At 53.8% G+C, this 17,258-nt stretch overlaps 1 protein-coding gene across 1 annotated transcript in view; it reads left to right on the top strand.

The window, feature by feature from the left end:
• The window catches only part of OSBP2 (oxysterol binding protein 2), a 117,404-nt gene extending 102,246 nt beyond the window's left edge, over positions 1-15,158 (top strand). The window contains 10 exon segments of the mRNA XM_056342587.1: positions 2,447-2,564; positions 3,268-3,334; positions 3,747-3,914; positions 7,338-7,583; positions 10,977-11,097; positions 11,860-11,963; positions 12,392-12,487; positions 12,932-13,116; positions 13,957-14,177; positions 14,369-15,158. Of these exon segments, the coding sequence (XP_056198562.1) occupies positions 2,447-2,564; positions 3,268-3,334; positions 3,747-3,914; positions 7,338-7,583; positions 10,977-11,097; positions 11,860-11,963; positions 12,392-12,487; positions 12,932-13,116; positions 13,957-14,177; positions 14,369-14,511 (1,469 nt within the window). The 3' untranslated portion in view covers positions 14,512-15,158.
• The last annotated feature ends 2,100 nt before the right edge of the window (positions 15,159-17,258 follow it).

Genomic DNA, 17,258 nt, shown 5'->3' with positions numbered 1-17,258 from the left:
GGGAAGCCCTAGGATTAACGGGGACTTTCTGCTCGGTTGTTCCCAGCAAGTCGGCAGAGATGGGAAGGATGCACAAGGCAATACCCTGTGTGTCCCCTGAGGTTGTTTTTTTTTTTTTTAACAAATCCCATTGCACCATAATTGTCCTGCTGCTCCTTTCTTGGGGACTTGGATGTTCCCAAGATACAGATGTGGAAGAGGGCTGTGTCCCCAGCTTGTTCATGCTATTCCAGACTATTTTGGTAGCCTTAACCCTCACCGGTGGGCACACCTCTGGCTGCTCGAGGGCAGCTATGGTGCTTGGAGGTAGCCCAGGCTGCCCTGGCACTGTGGAGTTCCCAGCTGCGTGGGGTGGCGATGGCACAGCCAGGGCTCATTTGCTGCTCACAGGAGTTACTGGGCAATAAAATCTAACAGCTTTGCATATTCGTGCCAGATCTCCTTCCCTGTGGGAGGCATTAGCCTACAGCTGGGTAGCCAAAAACTGTAAATAGTGCCTTGTCTGATTTTTAAAGGATATATAGACTCAAGGGACAGAATAGCGGCTGTTACAGGGGGTGGTGGCAGTGCCAGGCACTGCCCTTGTTCTTGTATGGCCTCAAGGAAATGGCCTCAAGTTGTGCCAGGGGATGTTTAGATTGGATATTAGTAAAAATTTCTTCCCTGAAGGGGTGGTCAAGCATTGGCACAAGCTGACCAGGGAGGTGGTGGAGTCACCATCCCTGAGGGTGTTTAGAAGACATGTAGACATGGTGCTTAGGGATGTGGTTTAGTGATGGATTTGGCAGTCCTGAGTTAATGGCTGGACTTGATCTTTTCCAGCCTAAGTGATTCTGTGGTTCTGTGGCGCCGCTGGGGAAGGCAGGGGGGAAACTGCTGTAGCACCAGGCTCTTGTGGTTGAACCCCAGCTGGTAACGAAGTGTCATGCAGCCGCTTGCTCACTCCCCCTCAAAGGGGTAGGGAGGAGAATCTGAAAGGAATGTAAAACTGAAGGGTTGAGATAAGAACAATTTAATAATTGAAATAAAATAAAAAGAGTAATAATGATTCTAACAGTTATAATGAAAAGGAGGGAGAGGGAGAGAGGAATGAAATCCAAGGGGAAGAGAGAAAAGAAAACAAGAGGTGCACAGTAAAATTGCTCACCACCCGCTGACTGGTGCCCAGCCAGTCCCCGAGCGATGATCCCCTGGCCCTGGCCAACCCCCCTGCCCTCCAGGTTATACACTCAGCGTGACATGCCATGGTGTGGAACACCCCTTTGGCTAGTTGGGGTCAGCTGTCCCGGTTGTGTCCCCTCCCAGTGTCCCGTGCCCCTCCAGCCCTCCCGCCGGCAGGGCCTGAGAAACTGAGAAGTCCTCGACTTGGTATAAACATCCCCCAGCAACAGCTGGGACCATCAGTGCGCTGTCAGGGTTGTTCTTGCCCCAAATCCAAACCGCAGCACTGCACCAGCTACTAAGAAGAAAATCAACTCCGTTCCAGCTGAAACCAGGACACAGGCACAATTCCAGCCCGACCCCATTGCAGGGGGTGACCCTGCTCCTTTGGAGGAGTGTGGGAATGATGCAGGGAAGGAGGTTGCTGCTGGGGAGCTGAACCAGCTGCTGAGCTGGACGGGTCACTGTAGCAAGGTGGCTTCATCTGGGGTGACTCTTCTGGTCCCTCCACATGGCCTCGGCAGTGCTGTGCCAGATGCCTGCGACATCACCATCACCAGAGCAGCAGTACTGCCCAGAGGTCTTGAGAGAGGTGACCAGCTCTGCCCGTGTGCCCTGCATTGGTGAGGTTGCTTGACTGCTTGGTGTGAAGTGCATAGTGAGCCTGCACCCAGGGAGCAGTGCAGCAAGGACAGGAGCAGGGGAGCTGCACCGGGTCTCAAAAGTCACTGCTATTAAAGTCTGCTCCTGGCTTTGTAGTGATCCCTCCCACCACAGCAGAGAAGAGAGAAGTTTATAAGTGCAGGGCTGGAAAATCTGAGGGCCAGGAAATCTCTCTGAGCATCACCTGAAACATGTGACTTTATTTTTTTTTTTCTTTCCCCCCTCCCCCCCCCTGTTTTAATCCAAACCAGATTGCCTGGTAGACAGGGCGGTGCTGGGGTGGCAGCCGCGTTAGTGGTTGGGTGTGCGAGTCACGCGCATGTGTCTGGCTCGGGCAGCCTGGTGGCATTTTTGGAAGTGTTCCTGAACACGGCAGGGAAGCCTTGTATGCCTGGATTGCAGAGCAGGACACAGGCTTCCAGGGCGCATCCTTGCTTTTAGGAGCTGGAAATTGGTATGGCATCCTTTTGCGGAGTGGGATGGAGAGGAGGGGGAAAAGCTGTAAAGGGAACCAGCGCTGGTGGGGACAGGAGGAGGGTGGGCTCTGGGCACAGGCTCGTGCTTGACGGATTCTGAAAGGGACCAGCAGCACCTGAACATCTCAAACCCTTTGTGCCAACAGGGAGTGTGCAGTCTGCAAAAGGAGAGGCCAGTGATGAAGATGAAGAGACGGAGTATTTTGATGCCATGGAGGATGCGCCAGCTTTTATCACTGTAACCGCAGACCCCAAGCACCACAGGTAAAAGCCCCTGCCCCAGAGCCATGCGTTGCACGGTGCAACCTGGTGAAACCTGCTGTCAGTGCAGAGGGAGCACTGGTTGCCTGGTGGTGTGCTTGGGCTTGAGGGCAGCATCCTCTCCCGTGGGGCTACTCTGGGTGCATGTCCCCCAGCAAACGGGCTGTCTCTGCCCAGGGCTCTGTGCTACGCCTGTCTGCTCTTGCATTCCTGGAGCAAGTGAGGCTGAGGATGGTCCCAGCTGTAGTGAAGAAGGCAAGCATCAAACCTGTGCTGTGGAAAGCTGAGTCCTCTGCCCCAACAGCTGATGTGAGCTCGAGGGAAGCCTGGGTAGGGACTTGGAGGGAGATCTCTCGGAGCATTGGGCAGAAGCAGGGAGTATCTTGCCTTTGTCTGCCTTGACCTGCTGTGATGCCTCCCTGGGCATCTGTCTGGTCTGGAGGTACCTGTGGTCTGAGCCATGGTCACATTGCTGGGCTCACTGGCAAAAGCAGAGGCTCTGCACCCATGCTGGGACATAGGCGCTGAGCATTCCCTCTCAATGCCTGTGCATGGCCTCCATCACCTTGTTGCCTTCGAGGCAGCACCCTGGGGTGGTGCAGGGAGGTGCTCCAGGTGATGTTGGCTATGCTGCACCACCTCCAGTTCTTCTCTCCCCTTCTCTGCTCTTTCTGGTGTTTACCAGCTAGTACTTTCTTCCCCACAGGCGTTCAGGCAGTAACCTGAGTGGGGCCAGCGAGGGCCACCCCGAGGACTGGAACCTGGAGGACAGTGTGAGTTGGCCGGGCAGAGTGGGTGGGACAGTCCCAGTGGGATGAGACCAGGGGACAGGAGAAGGAGAGGAGGTTGTTGGAGGGACTGTCCATCTGGATCCCTCCTGTGCCACCAGGATGGAGCAGAACTGGTTGCTCTGTGAGCTATGGGCAGGGGACAAATGTCAGCAGCCTTACAGCAGCACCCCAGACACCATCTTGAGGGAAGCAGGAAAGTGTTGCAGGGCAGTGTCACCATTGTTACCGTTGTTTCCCCTGTGCTGTGGAAGACAGGCTTCCAGCGATGCTTCCCAGCACAAGTGCACACAGTATGTCCTGAGCTGTGGTTGCTGCTCCTGGGAGCTGTCAGGTCCAGTTGGGTCATGCTGGGCTGGTCCAGCTTAGACACGCGTTTCTCCTGTTGCTTCCACAGGTCTTTGAAAGCTCAAATCAAAGCAGCTGCAATGAGTCCACTTGCAAAGATCTCCTGCCAAAGAAAAGGAGACGGACTCGCATCCCTGACAAACCCAACTACAGCCTTAACCTCTGGAGCATCATGAAAAACTGCATCGGCAAAGAACTATCCAAGATCCCCATGCCTGTAAGTGAGCATGTCCCAGGTGCTGAGGGCAGGCCGAAAGGGTGCTGCTGTGATGCCAGCATTGAGGGTTTGATTTGGACATGGCTCCTGGCTGTGCAAAGGATTTGGATTATGGCTCCGGGTGGTCTGGTCAGGTGCTGTGGTAGCACAGCAGCCTTGAGCGGGACAGGAGCATGTCATCAGTTTCCAGCCCAGTCCTGCACTGGCAGAGCCCTCTGAAACCACCTCACTCATTTCCCCAGCCCTGCTCTGCAGCACCCATCAGTGTGTCCTCCCTGCTCAGCTCTGCTGACTCTAAGCCCTGCATTTTTACCGGCAATTTATTTATCCCTTGAAATCATCCGTCTGCTGCCAGAGAGCCAGCACAGCCAGAAAACTAAACCCGCCAGGCAGGAGGAGGCTGTGCTCAGCGGCTCGGAGCTGTAGTGCTAATTGCTTTGTGGTAAATAGCTCTGGTGTCGTGGCTGTTACATTAGGGACTGTTTGAGTTGGGTTGGCTCTTTCTTTGGGACTGATCCATTCTCCTGTGCCAGCTGTGGAGAGCCCTGGCAGCTTGCTCACATGAGTCCCAGAGTGAGCTGGAGCAGAGGGGATGTTGCCCAGGTGTTCTCTGCAAATCCAACTGTTGCAGAGGCAAGGAGGGAACCAGGACACCTTGAATCCCTGAGGATTCAAGTGTTTCAAGCAGGAGCTGGAAGAAAAAAAACCTACAGCCCTTCTTTTCAAAGCAAACCAGCCCTTTTCAGGCTGCTGCTTCTCGAGCAGGTCTTCACCACCCCAGTAAGCAGCATGGGTGGGACTAGGTGCCATTGTAAGGAATCCCATTTCCCCAAAACCCAGAAGCACTGTGGGAGAGTTGTAAACCAGCTGGGGGTGACTAGGGTTTTTTGTGGTGCTGACTGGTGTGGAAGTAGCCCAGCAAAGTGTGGTCCATAGCCCTGGCACTGTGTTCAGGGTCCTTCCTTTGCTGGGTAAAGGGGAGGAGCATGTTACAGAGGCTTGGATGCTGAATTGATTGTATTTCTGTCTCTTCCTAAAGCAGTGCCTGACGCTCTCCAACTGAGAGTGACGCGTGTCTCTTCCTTGTGCTATTTCCAGATGAGATATACAGCCCCGTGCTGTCCATTAGTGTTTCTGCAGCAGCATCAGTATCAGATGAAGGTGTGATGGGTACAGAAATAAGCTCAGAATGTGAAATACCAGCAGCTGCTGGTGTCTGGAGAGAGGAAATTTATACCTTCCCTATCAATAAAATCATTCTGGGATCTGCTAAAGCTGAGTCTGAAGCTGAGGGCAATATGTTCTGCTCGAACAGCAGCCCCCTGATGTGGCTCAGGGGATGTAATTACTCCATCCCTCCCTGGGGCAAGTGGATCCGATTTCCCAGCATTGCTGTCTCAGTAACCTGTTCAGCAGAGCTATGGGCTGTAAAGAAGGGGCTCAGCCCAGCATCAAGTGCTCACTCACTGTCAGTTCCTCTCTGGATATCTGTACAGATACAGAGGAAGGAAGATGCTTTGCACCTCACAGGCTCAGCCCAACACGGCATTTCCTTGCTGGGGCATTCACCCCAAGAACAAGCAGCCTGTGGGAAGACAACAGGGTGCAATTTAATCTCCTTTCAACAGATATTTTAAGTTCTCCTTCCATAGTAAGTGTGCTTGGAGCACAGGAGAAGGCAGCAGCTCTGTGAATTGAAACGGAGCTGCTGAGTGAGGGCTTTCAAGCTGACGTTGTGGTAAATGGAGTGAAGGAGGAGGAACAGAAGGAAGCGGAGCAGCCGGCTCAGGGAGGGCTGTTTGGAAACGTGGTTAATTATAGTACAAACTGTTAATGAGCATGTTGTGTGCACCCAGTGATGGGAGTTTCTCTTTCCGTGTGCTTCAGCTGACTCTTGGCAAATTACGAGCATTTCTGAGACCTGGTCCCCTTCCTGAGGGATACGATGGACTGAAAAACCTCTCTGTACAAACAGCATCCGCCTTAAATTTTCCTCTGAATGAACAAATCTGCAGCATTGAAAATGAAGAAAACAGGTTTAGGGATTTTGTGTTTCGGGTGGGTTCATTTTCCTTCCTCCATGGAAGGGTTTTGCTTTGCTGTTGCCAGAGCAGTGCTGGTGGAGAGGATGCAGCTGCCGGCTTTGTTCTCATGCCGCCTGCATCTCTCCTGAGAGTTGTCTCAAGCCGGCAGTGATTTGATTTTTTGTGTGTGGATGTGATGCTGCCCTTTCTACACAGCTCTTTCTTTCTGGGATGCTGTAAGTTCCCTGCTGCTTATAGGGCTTACAGGCTAAATCCCCAAGTGGAACAGTCTGGAGTTTGTTTTCTTCAGTATTAAATACATAACTTGGCTTATAGAAGTCATTCTCCCATCCTTAACCATCTGCTTCTTCTAAAATAGATTTCTTTGTTCTGAACTGAAAGTAAATGTAAATTTCACATCATTTTGAGGCAGAAGACCTTTTGAGAAGAAGTATCTCCATCTTCCTTTCAATTATTTTTTTTTATTTCGATTCTTTTCAGAACAAAAATTACTGCTAAAATCAACCCTTTGTTTTTTTTTTCCCCAGAGATGTTTGCAGCCTGTCCAACCTTGCAATTTACGGCAAAGTTTTCTAATTGATAAAGCAATGACTTGGGGGTATAAGTACAACACTTTTGGGGTCTTCCAGGACAGGGCTTCCCCTCTGCTCTCTACTCCATGGGGCATGGCTGCTGCCACTGCCTGTAGCTCACACATGCAGTTTGGGTGCTGTCATGGGGCTGCAGTCCCCAGGAGCAGGGAGACCCTGAAATGGAGCTTTTCAAGGTTTCCTGAGCAACTCGGCTGCGGCCTGGCATGGGGGTGGCTTTGCCACGAGGTGATGGAGGGCAGCCTGGGGAGCAGCACATCTCTGCCCCACGTTGCTGGATGCTCGTGGCTGGTGGGATGCTGGCCAGGAGACAGGAGGGACCTGATCTCGCTGCTGAGGCTCGTTTTGGGGGTCACTGCTGCTCCATCACTGGAGCAAGGTGATACCTGCGTAGTTCACTGGGCTGCCGGCTCCCTGGCCCACCTCTTCTCAGCTGGAAACTTCAAAGCCTTCATGCTTTTGTGGTATGGTTCAGGGAGCAGAGCAGAGCACATATTTCTTGCCTTGATTTAACATTTGAGTGATGCTGCAGAAGCAGTGTGTGCCCAGCGTGCCTTGGCACATCCAGCCCCACGCTGTCAGCTGCCCTGTGGGGCTGCTGCTTCGGTTCAGCAGTTCCCATCTGCCTGGATCCTTGGCTCTTGGAGTGCGTAGCAGCGTGCTTGGAGAGCCAAATGTGTGGGATGCCAGTGGTTAGCAGGGCACAGTGCTGGGGGAAAAAGGCAAAGGATGAAGTGCCTGGCTTGGCATCTCTCCTGCTCTGCTAACTCTTACTTGTTCCCCTCCAGGTAAACTTCAACGAGCCACTCTCCATGCTGCAGAGGCTGACAGAGGACCTGGAGTACCACGAGCTGCTGGACAAAGCAGTCAAGTGCGAGAGCTCCACGGAGCAGATGTGCTTTGTCGCTGCATTTTCAGTGTCTTCCTACTCAACAACTGTCCACCGCACCGCAAAGCCATTCAACCCTCTGCTGGGGGAGACCTATGAGCTCGACCGGCTGGAGGAGTTTGGATTCCGTTCCCTGTGCGAGCAGGTGAGCTGGTCTATGTAGGGGCTCTGCGTACCTTCCCTGCTGCTCATGTCCAGCCAAAGCAGCCCTTCCCTGAAGGAGACCGGGCATCTCCTCGCACTGAGCCTTCCTCCTGGCCAAGACAGCCAGTGCGTTGCTATTGGCGCTGGCAGAAGCAGCTGCACGTGCAGCCCAAGCCATTCTTCAGAAGCCAAGTGTGCCCACTCCAGTGTTGCAGAGCAGGAGGTGGGGAAGAAGGAGAGGAGAAAGGTGCCCTATCACCCTGCCAGGTCTCCTGGCAGCCGTTCTGGAGCTGGGGTTGTTGTCACATCTCAAACCTTGAGCAGAAAGGAAGAAGCTCTCCTTACCCGAGCTCCTTTGTAGCTATAAAGTGATGCCCCAAATGGTTTTGGGATGTCTTTGGGCCAGAGGGTGTCATAAGGTCTTGTTTCTTGTTGGACTGCAGAATTTTAGTTTCAGAGCTTGGGAGCAACCTGAGAACCTCTGACAGCCCCATGCTCTACCCACAGAGTGCATCTGGCATGCATCAGTTAAACATCAGGTCTTAATTAAAAACCTGGAGTGCTTAGTGAGTTGTGACCTGTGAAGAAAATGAACTGTTTAATATTTAGCACACTTGGCTGGTTCGGCCTGGGTTCCTGGGGAGAGATGGGGCCATTTATCACCCCTTTCAGGGGGGACATCGCTTTGGTGGGGCCTCTCTGTTCTTCAGGAGGTGGCTGTGCCATCTTGGGGACTGAGCAACCACCACGTCTTTTCAGTGTTCAGAAGCATCAAACAAAATCACAAACCTCTGTCACTCTGCAGAGTCTGATGCAGGTCCAGGACCTGCAGAGCTGTTCAGCAGACCATGCCCTGAGACTCATAGGATTTTTGGAGGGGCATTGCATGGGAGAAGGGTCTTACTGCTAACCTGGACATGCCATGCTGTGCTGTATGATGTTTACAGCAGATGTCAGACATGTGGACAGGACGTACTGAGAATATGCAGTGAAGGAGGCTCAGGCTTGCACCGGCATCCCTGTGTCCCCCTGACATTGTTCAGCTCGTCTCTGTCCTCCTCCTCATCTTCTCCAAGTCATGGCCCTTTGTACCCAAGTCTGGAGCAGTCACTGTAGCAGGTGCCATGCTCTGCCATCAGCAGGGGACACAGGCACGTACAAAACCCCTCTGTGATAATGGGTGCCCAAGCTCGACAAACTTGGAAAGCTCTGGCCTGAGGCAGGATAGCAGCTTCTGTCACATCCCTTCTCTCGGCTGCGCTACTCCAGGCAGTGACAGACTCTGTGGGGTCTCCTGGAAATGTGAGCCCTTGCTCATGACAAAAGGAAAGGTCCTTCAGTAGATATCTCCAAGATTCGTGTCTCTGCTGTCCCTTTGCACCATCCAGAGCTGCATGCCCGATGTCAGCCAGCTTTGATCGTCCCCAGCGATGCCCACATGGTCTGTCCCAGTCTTGGGAGCTCATGCCCTTGGCTGCAGTGAGCCAGGACACTGCTGACCAGAGTGTAATGAGCTACAACTGCGAATGTGCCTCCTGTTCCTGCTCTGCCCAGCCCCTTGCCTGCTCCCAGGAGGCAGGTCAGAGGCTGCAGCATCACACCTTCACCTCCCCTTGCGCAGCAGTGATTCCCCTGTCCTGCCACACAGCCAAATTCCCCAGCTGGCTTTAGGCACAGCAGAGAGAAATTAGGAGTCTCTGTTCTCCAACACCTCCCTGGTGCCCCGTCTCCCTGTGCTGTCACCCTGCTCATCCCAGTACTATAGGAAGTGGGTGGTTCCTTATCAGGATGCTCAGTCCATCCCTTAGCCAGCAACACCCCTCATCCCTCCAGGGTCCAGCCGGAACAGGAGGCTGGGTTTATATCCTCATTTGGGCTGTGGTGATGAAGCCCGGTGCTGCCTGTCAGGTGCTGCTGGACAGCGCTGACCACATCACTCCCACACCTTGCCATCCCTTGTCTCATTCCTTCACCCTCCGTTTCACCACCCTCCTTCCTCCATTCCTGTTCCATCCCAAATAAATGACCTGCTCTGAATTGCTTTCTCTGGTTGGTCCCAGTTTTCCTGCATCTGTACCCAAATCTGCTGTTTCTGACACCTCGATGTTAGCTGAGCTGCAGGCTGGCCTGAACCCTGGGTGCACCCTCCTGTCTGGTCCTTGAGTCCTTCCCTCGCTGGCACAGCACATGAGCTTCATTTGAAAATAGGTTTACTGTAACTTGGAACAAACCCGCTCCCTTGCAGCGCTCTGGAGCCTTCGGTTTATGAGCGGAGCCTCTAAATCTCCCTCCTGGACCCACCTCAAAAGGGCACGTTTCAGTGACAGTAGCTTTGTGCTGATGCAGCGTTGTCAGCGCATCTTGCCCCGGTGCTGCTGTCAGTGCGGGCAGCGTGGGGTAGACAGACACCCTTCCTGCTGCTCTGAACTTTCCTCGGATGCTGCATGCGCTGCTTAGCCCACCAACACACTGAGCGAAGCATTGATCATCTCGTGCCTGAAATCCAGTTATCCAAATAGGATTTTCTCCTGCTGGTGACAGTGAGATTTAATGGAGAGGTCTTTGCTCTGCTCATGTTTGTAATCCAGTAGCTTGGGGCGCTCAGCCTGTAATTATGTTGGTGCAAATAATCTCTGATCTCAGCAGTGCAGCTGTCGGAGCTTGGTGGTTAGTGGGTTCCCAGTGGTGGGTGGTGCATGCTGGGTCGGCTGTGTGAGACCCTGTGAAGGCAGAGCCCTCTTGTTGGGGTGTCCTGCTCCCACTTTGCTCTTGGGCAGCTTTTCCAGTGCAAGGGAATGTGAGTAATGTCCTTTTACAAGTCATGCCCAGGACAGAGGATATTGTTATCCACCTTTCCAGCCCAGTGTGTCTGTAGGGGCAAAGCCAAAGTCTTGGCTGAGCAGGTCCGTGTGTCTCAGACAACCTGGAGACTTGCATCCCCCGGGAATTCCCAGGCAGAGCAGTGGGAGCCGCTGCTGGTAGGAGAGGTGCTGTTACACTGGGATTACTGGGGATCTAGGCTGGATGTTGGCACATCACCGTTTCTCAGTCAGGACCCCTGAAGAGTGGGGTCGTGTCCTGGGGTCACAGTACAGCATTGTTTCACAACGATAGTTGATTAAATTAACATTTTATTGATAATGCTTCAAATAATGTGCCTTAGAAAATCCTGGCAGGAGCTCGGTGCATCTCTGTTTGCTGCCAGGGTACTTCATGGGAGGTCACCCTGATGTTCAGGAGGAGACCGGAGTGTTCAGGTCAGCACAGCAGAGCAGCCTGAGGGCTAAAGCTGGTGTGCGGCTATTGCCTCTCCTAGGAGTCACGCTGTGAGACTCGCCAGGGCTCTCCGGTGCTGGTGGCTGTGATCTTACGGGCTGTTTCTCCTTTCCTCCAGGTGAGCCACCACCCCCCGGCAGCTGCCCATCACGTCTACTCCAAGCGAGGGTGGACGTTGTGGCAGGAAATCACCATCGCCAGCAAGTTCAGGGGCAAATACCTCTCCATCATGCCACTGGGTAGGTGACTTACACCGACAGGATTGGGGCTTGCTTTTTTCCCTGCACTGCTCATGCAATACTCAAAGGTTAAAGTAACATGCCAGTCCCTTGGGCTCTCCCAGGGCTCAGTGAATTCTACCCCAAGCAATGCAGAGAGCACAGATTTGTGCTCCTGATCACAGACAACCCGACAATAACTCGTCTGCCCTGGAAATGGAAATTACACCAGCTGCAAAGGGAGACTGCTTTGCTTGCTGCTAGCACCATAGTGGTTTGGAAGTATCTTGCCTGCCCATTAATTGATTTCTTCTCAAATGATATATAAAGGTTAGCTTACTCCCTGTTTTAATCCTCTCCCTGGCAGGCAGATGCACTAAGCTGCCTGCTTCCAGTGTTCTGTTTGTCTTCTGCCTGTCGCCAGGCTGGGCAGCACACCTGGGGCTGGTCCCAGAGCTGTGGTGGTGCCTGGCTGGTCTCGTGGCACTGAGAATCAACCAGGCAGCTTGTTTCTGACCTGTTTTTAAAATTAGTGCTTTTGAGGGGGTGGGAAGAGGGCAGAGGGCCTTGCAGCTCTCTTGCTGCAGCAGCCCACAGAGCATGCAGCAAGGGAGGGGTGAATCCAGACCCGGCGCTGGTTGGGAGCTGATGGTGGGGGATGCAGGTAGAGAGGCCAGGTTGGCTCTGGGGACAGGCATGGTGCTGGGGTGCTCCAGGGGAGCGTGCCTGCAGCCCTGCCCAGCCATCTGCCCTTGCTGAGCCCAGGCACCCCTCTGTCTGCAGGTGCCATCCACCTTGAGTTTCACTCCAGCGGGAATCACTATGTCTGGAGGAAAGTCACCTCCACCGTTCACAACATCATTGTGGGCAAACTCTGGATTGATCAGGTCGGTGGCTATGGGTCCAAGGTGATGGGTCCTGCCTGGCCTCACCGGGCTCCAGGGAAGGGGCAGGGGGGCTGGAAGGACATTGCCCTCCCTCCTGGGGTGTATGCCAGTGCTGCCTGGTGTCCCCACCATACTCCTGCCATGATAGGAAGGTGTGCTTTCCTGGCAGGGATGAGGGGGGAGGCTTCTTGGGAGCTCCTAATGGCTCTTCCCAAGGCCAGCAGCTCCATGCAGCAGGGTGGTCATATGCGTGGTGGGTTCTACTGTGCTGCTGGCGAGCCACAGGGCTCGTGGGGGTGGTCGCTGTGGTGGCTACAGCCAGAAGTAATGCTGCAGCTGGTGTTGATCTGTACCTGCACTACAACTAACACCTGATTTGTCTCCTTGCAAAGTCTCTCACTCGCTGTGGTTCTGTGTCTTTTATCTAGTCTGGTGAAATAGAGATTGTTAACCATAAGTCAAAAGATAAATGCCAGCTGAAATTTACCCCCTACAGCTACTTCTCCAGAGATGTCCCCCGAAAGGTACGTAGCCATCCATCTCCCTGCTCCTTCTAGCAGCCTTGTGTGGGATGAGACCTGACTCTTACCTCTAAGCTGGGCTCACAGGATCCCAGTGTCGCAGCTGGGATGAGCCCCAGCACGGGGCCAAGGAGCCACACTGGCACCTCTGATGTGGGTCACCAGGGAGGTCTGGGGGGAGGGACCTCCAAGCATAGCCACTGTTTTGGCTCTCCAGGTGCTGGAGCTGCCACAGAGACTGGAAAGGGTTTGGTGGGCTGGAGACCCACCTGTGTGGTCAGAATGGGCCAGCGTTCCCCCTGTGCTGGGCACAGCTGATATCTGAGGACATGCAGTGCCAGGTCCACCTGTTCTTGTTGGGGCACCTGGAAGGTGTTCTGCCCTCCTGTGCCTCTCCCTGTGCTCTGGATGTTTCCAAATGCTACCAGAGCCATCTCCTTCTGCCAGGTGACAGGGGTGGTGAGTGATGCTGATGGTAAAGCCCACTACGTAATGTCTGGCACATGGGATGAGAAGATGGAGTGCTCCAAGATAGTGCATAGCAGCCACGGCAGCACCAGCATGGAGGGCAAGCAGAAGACAGTCTACCAGACGCTGTCTCCAAAGGTCCTGTGGAAGAAGTACCCCCTCCCGTGAGTCCCCTCCTCGGCGTGGGGTGCTGTGCTTGGGGGTTCAACAGCCGGATGGGGATTAATGGCATCACCCTGAGTCCCGTGGGGGGGAGGGGGCTTGTGTGCCTAGTTGTGAGGACATGGGAAGGGGACCAGGACTTGAGTGGCTGGTTTGGCTTTTTCGATGTGAGCACACGGCAGGAGAGAGCAGGTCCCTGCGAGAGGAGGGTGGCTTTTGGGGGGATCCGTTGCAGGTAGGTTTTGGGCAGGTGAGGGTACTGTTTAGGTTTTTTTGGGCTGCTGGCTATAGTGGGGAGGTGTGTCGGCTTTCTGCCTTGCTGCTGCGTCCCTGGCCATCTTGTCCCACTGGTTGCTTTAGCCCTCTGGAGACCGGTCCTCTCTTGAGACTCTTACCCACGGTGGGGCTGCTCTGTCTCCAGCCTTCAGCAGCACCAATGGCCGGTCCCAGCTTTGGAGGTGCTCTGTGGGAATGGTCCCCCGTGGAAAGCACCCTCCGCTTGGTGCCACTGGTTCTGCAGTCGGGGATCCAGCAGCTCTCGGGTGAAGCAGTTTCATGTCTCAGTGGTGCAGCGCAGCAGCCAGGCTTGGCTTTTAGCTTCCCTATATGGAGCCAACAGAGGAGGGGTCTGCTCCCCTCCAGGACACCATTGAGGTGTCATTGGCATCTCCACTTAGAGGGTGGGAGGCAGGGCTCCCTAAATAACCTCTGTGTATCTGGTTTGGGGTAGCAGGAGAAGCGTCAGTGGGGCTGGGGTGAGATGCAAGGACGCAGAGGGCCGGGGGAGCTCCGCTCACGGTAGGCACCGTCTCCACCACCTGATCAGGGCTCTCCGCCTGCAGGGAGAACGCCGAGAACATGTATTTCTTCTCTGACCTGGCCCTCACCTTGAACGAGCCTGAGGAGCGAGTGGCCCCCACGGACAGCCGGCTGAGACCCGACCAGCGGCTGATGGAGAGCGGCCGCTGGGATGAGGCCAACGTGGAGAAGCAGCGGCTGGAGGAGAAGCAGCGAGCTGTGCGCCGGCGGCGAGAGGCCGAGGCTGTGGAAGCCCTGGAGGAAGGTAAGATGTTCTGGGATGCTGGCAGGCGGGGACTGCCCGCCCCTCGCTGCAGGAGGGGGATGTGGCGAAGAAAGCCCACCGGCTTTGCGGGATGAAGGAAGGACCCTGCAGCTATTTGGGGGCTGGGGGAAGCGCGGGAGTTGCCGGCTTTCAGGACAAGCAGCCCTTAGCCCCTGTTTCTCCCTGGACAGGCAAGGACTACGAAGGCTACATCCCACTGTGGTTTGAGCGCAAGCTGGATGCTGTGACGGGGGAGCTGATCTGTGTTTATAAGGGCGGCTACTGGGAGGCCAAGGACAAGCAGGACTGGAGTACGTGCCCTGACATCTTCTGAGCCACTCTGCTGGCACCGGGGTGGCCGGCCCTGCGCCTCGGTTCACCGGGACAAACAGAGGGACAGTGAGGACACGCTGGCACCGTCCCGCCGGCAGTTAACAGTGCGAATACACAGAGTCAATACATACAGAAATTTGAAAAGCAAATCTAAACAGGGATTCCAAACCTATTTTTTTACGCACTAATAAATAGCATCCTTTTCTTTTTAATGATGGCTTTTTCAGCGACTAATTAGGAACGAGAACACGTGAATCTGGTTCGTTTTTAGCCTAGCATATTTATTGCTATCAGGAGTTGCTGCCTATATCTTTCAGCGCCTCAGCTTTATCAGCTGAGACGTCAACTTCCAAAGATGCTCGCATTGTGGGGATGCTGTGCATTTGTGTGAGCTCTTTTCTTTGGTATTTTTTTTCCCCATTTGTGTGTGACTTTATAGAATTATTTAAAAAAAATTAATAATCTGCTTCTGGTTCAGGTTCCTTCAAAAACAGACGTGAACTAGCCTGCATCCTGCTCAGAAAGTGTCTCCAGGGGCTGTGGCACTTGATCCTCGAGGCTCTAGGTGGTTCTCACAGTGCCCAGTCATCCCAGTAGCACCAATCAGGATATTTTTTTTCTTTACTTTTCTTTTTTTTTTCTTTTTTTTTTTTTTTTTAAAGAAGTGTTTGAGCAGATTCCCCGCAGTCTGCCGTGTTTAGTCAAGGCTTAGGACTGTCTCTAACATGATGCTTTGTGAGAGTGATTTGAGTGAGGTTTGGTTTGGTTTTCCTGCAACCACATCCAAAGGGGAAAACGGCCTCGCTGAGGCTGGGAATGCCTGGTAGACACACAGAGGAGGTCTGCAGGCCAGCGATGCTCGGGGGTTCCAGTACCAGCTCCCTCTCACTCCATACAGCTGCAGCCCAGGGGTTGGCAGGAGCCTGGACCTCGGTGCCAGGTTTGCAGGCAGCATCTCCCTGCTGAGCTCTGCCTGATGCAAGCGGGAGGGGAGGGAAGAGATGCTGTGGTGCCGCTGGGATGCAGCCTTGCTCCTGGGTCTCCTGTCCCTGTGTCTTCCCCATTAAGCCAGATGGGTCTGATCCACAGTTCCCTGGCACTGGGGGTCACAGGCTGAGCCTGGAGGACACCCACAGCCCGGTGCCCGGCTCCGTGCCTTCTCCCTCGTGGCTGGTCTCGCCCAGGAGCAGTTTCAGGTCATCACTAAAGCAGCCTGAGCACAGGGCGGGGGGAACCCCATGTCCCCTGCTCACCCCTCCTGTGTGCCATCGCCTTGCTGCAGCCCTGGACCTGCTGGAAGAAGCGGAGCAAGCCCTGCCAGCCATCGGCACGGAGCAGGAGCCAGCGGTGCTTGGGCGCCAGCCACGCAGGCAGGTACCGCTGGTCCCCAGCAGCACAGGGGAGGATGGGGGTGGCAGGGCCCTGAAGATGGGATCTGCTGGGCCAGAGAGTATCGGGGAGGCCTGGACACCCACGTTTGCCCCGTTGGATCTCATTTTTGATGTCATCTTCTCTGGGTCTTCATCATATCACAGACTGCTGCCTCCCGGGGTGAGAGGCCAGCCCTAGCCGGACTGTCACATCCACATTGGAAGATAATTAGCAATAATAAACTTTGAGGCAATGGTAACTGGAATACCCAGGCTGCACATGGGACATTTATGCAATCAGGTTCCTCAACCATCAGTCTCCTCCTGGTCAGCTTCTCTTCCACCACCTCCATACCTGTTACTTACAGCAAACCTACGTGTACAGTATATATAGACCTTGTACGGCGTAACAGTAGTGAGTGGCTATTGGAGTGGCAACACCCACTGATTTCAATGTACCCTTTAATCTTATTTATTTGCTTCTAATTTATATATATATATAAATATATATAAAATTATTTTGCTTAAATTTCTATGGTACACAATAGAAGAAAAATAATGAAGACAGAAGTGTCTGTCTGAGTTTTTGTAGCATGAGTACGATTTCCCTAGGCTTGTCCGGAAGGTAGGGTTGTAGGGGTGATGGTGATGGAGTAATTCCCAAAGTAGAGAAGCAACGTTTTGCTCCAGAGCTGGATGTGATAGCATTTAAAAGGTGTTAGAAAGACATTCCCTTCTGGAAATGATGCATTTGGGGTTTGAAGGGTGGCATTTGGTATCCTCCGTGTTCAGAAGTGGGATGCTCCGAGCCACTTCCCAGCTCTCTGGGTGTTACAGCAGCCGGTCTGGCATGTTTGCTGCTTCCAGAGCCTTCCTGGAGGTTTGCTTGTGGCTCTGGTGCAGCTCTTAAATGATCCAGACTTCTGCGTTAGCTGTTGAATGCAGCCTGCGGAGAGCTGCCGGATGTCCCAGCCCCAGGATGTGCATATATCCTTTGGAGATGGGCTTTCGCCTACCTGGGAGAGCAGAGGATGCTCCACACTAAACCTTGATGCTGCTGGCTCAGTTTGTGGTGGCAACCAAAGCTGCCCAGGGGATTTTATCCCACTCGAGGCCCGAATTGGTTTTGTAAAATGGGCTAGAAATAGAGCTCTTCAAAATGCCTTATTTTCCTTGTTTGCTTTGTCAATGCAAGTGTTGCCTGAGAACTTGGAGAGGTGAGAAACTCCTGCACGGGCTGTCCCCAAACCAGGAGCCGAGTGTTCCTGCAGCGGAGTGGGAGCGAGATGTTGCTCAGTAAGTGCTGGCACCAAGGGTCCTGCTGGGCTCTGGGACCCTGAGGGGTCCTCTCTGACGTACCTCCCATCTCTGCGCCTGC

This window comes from Falco biarmicus, chromosome 1, assembly GCF_023638135.1.
Source record: "Falco biarmicus isolate bFalBia1 chromosome 1, bFalBia1.pri, whole genome shotgun sequence".
Lineage (NCBI taxonomy): Eukaryota > Metazoa > Chordata > Aves > Falconiformes > Falconidae > Falco > Falco biarmicus.
The sequence above is the reverse complement of the archived record's forward strand: the minus strand, read 5'-3'. Positions and strand labels throughout refer to the sequence as shown.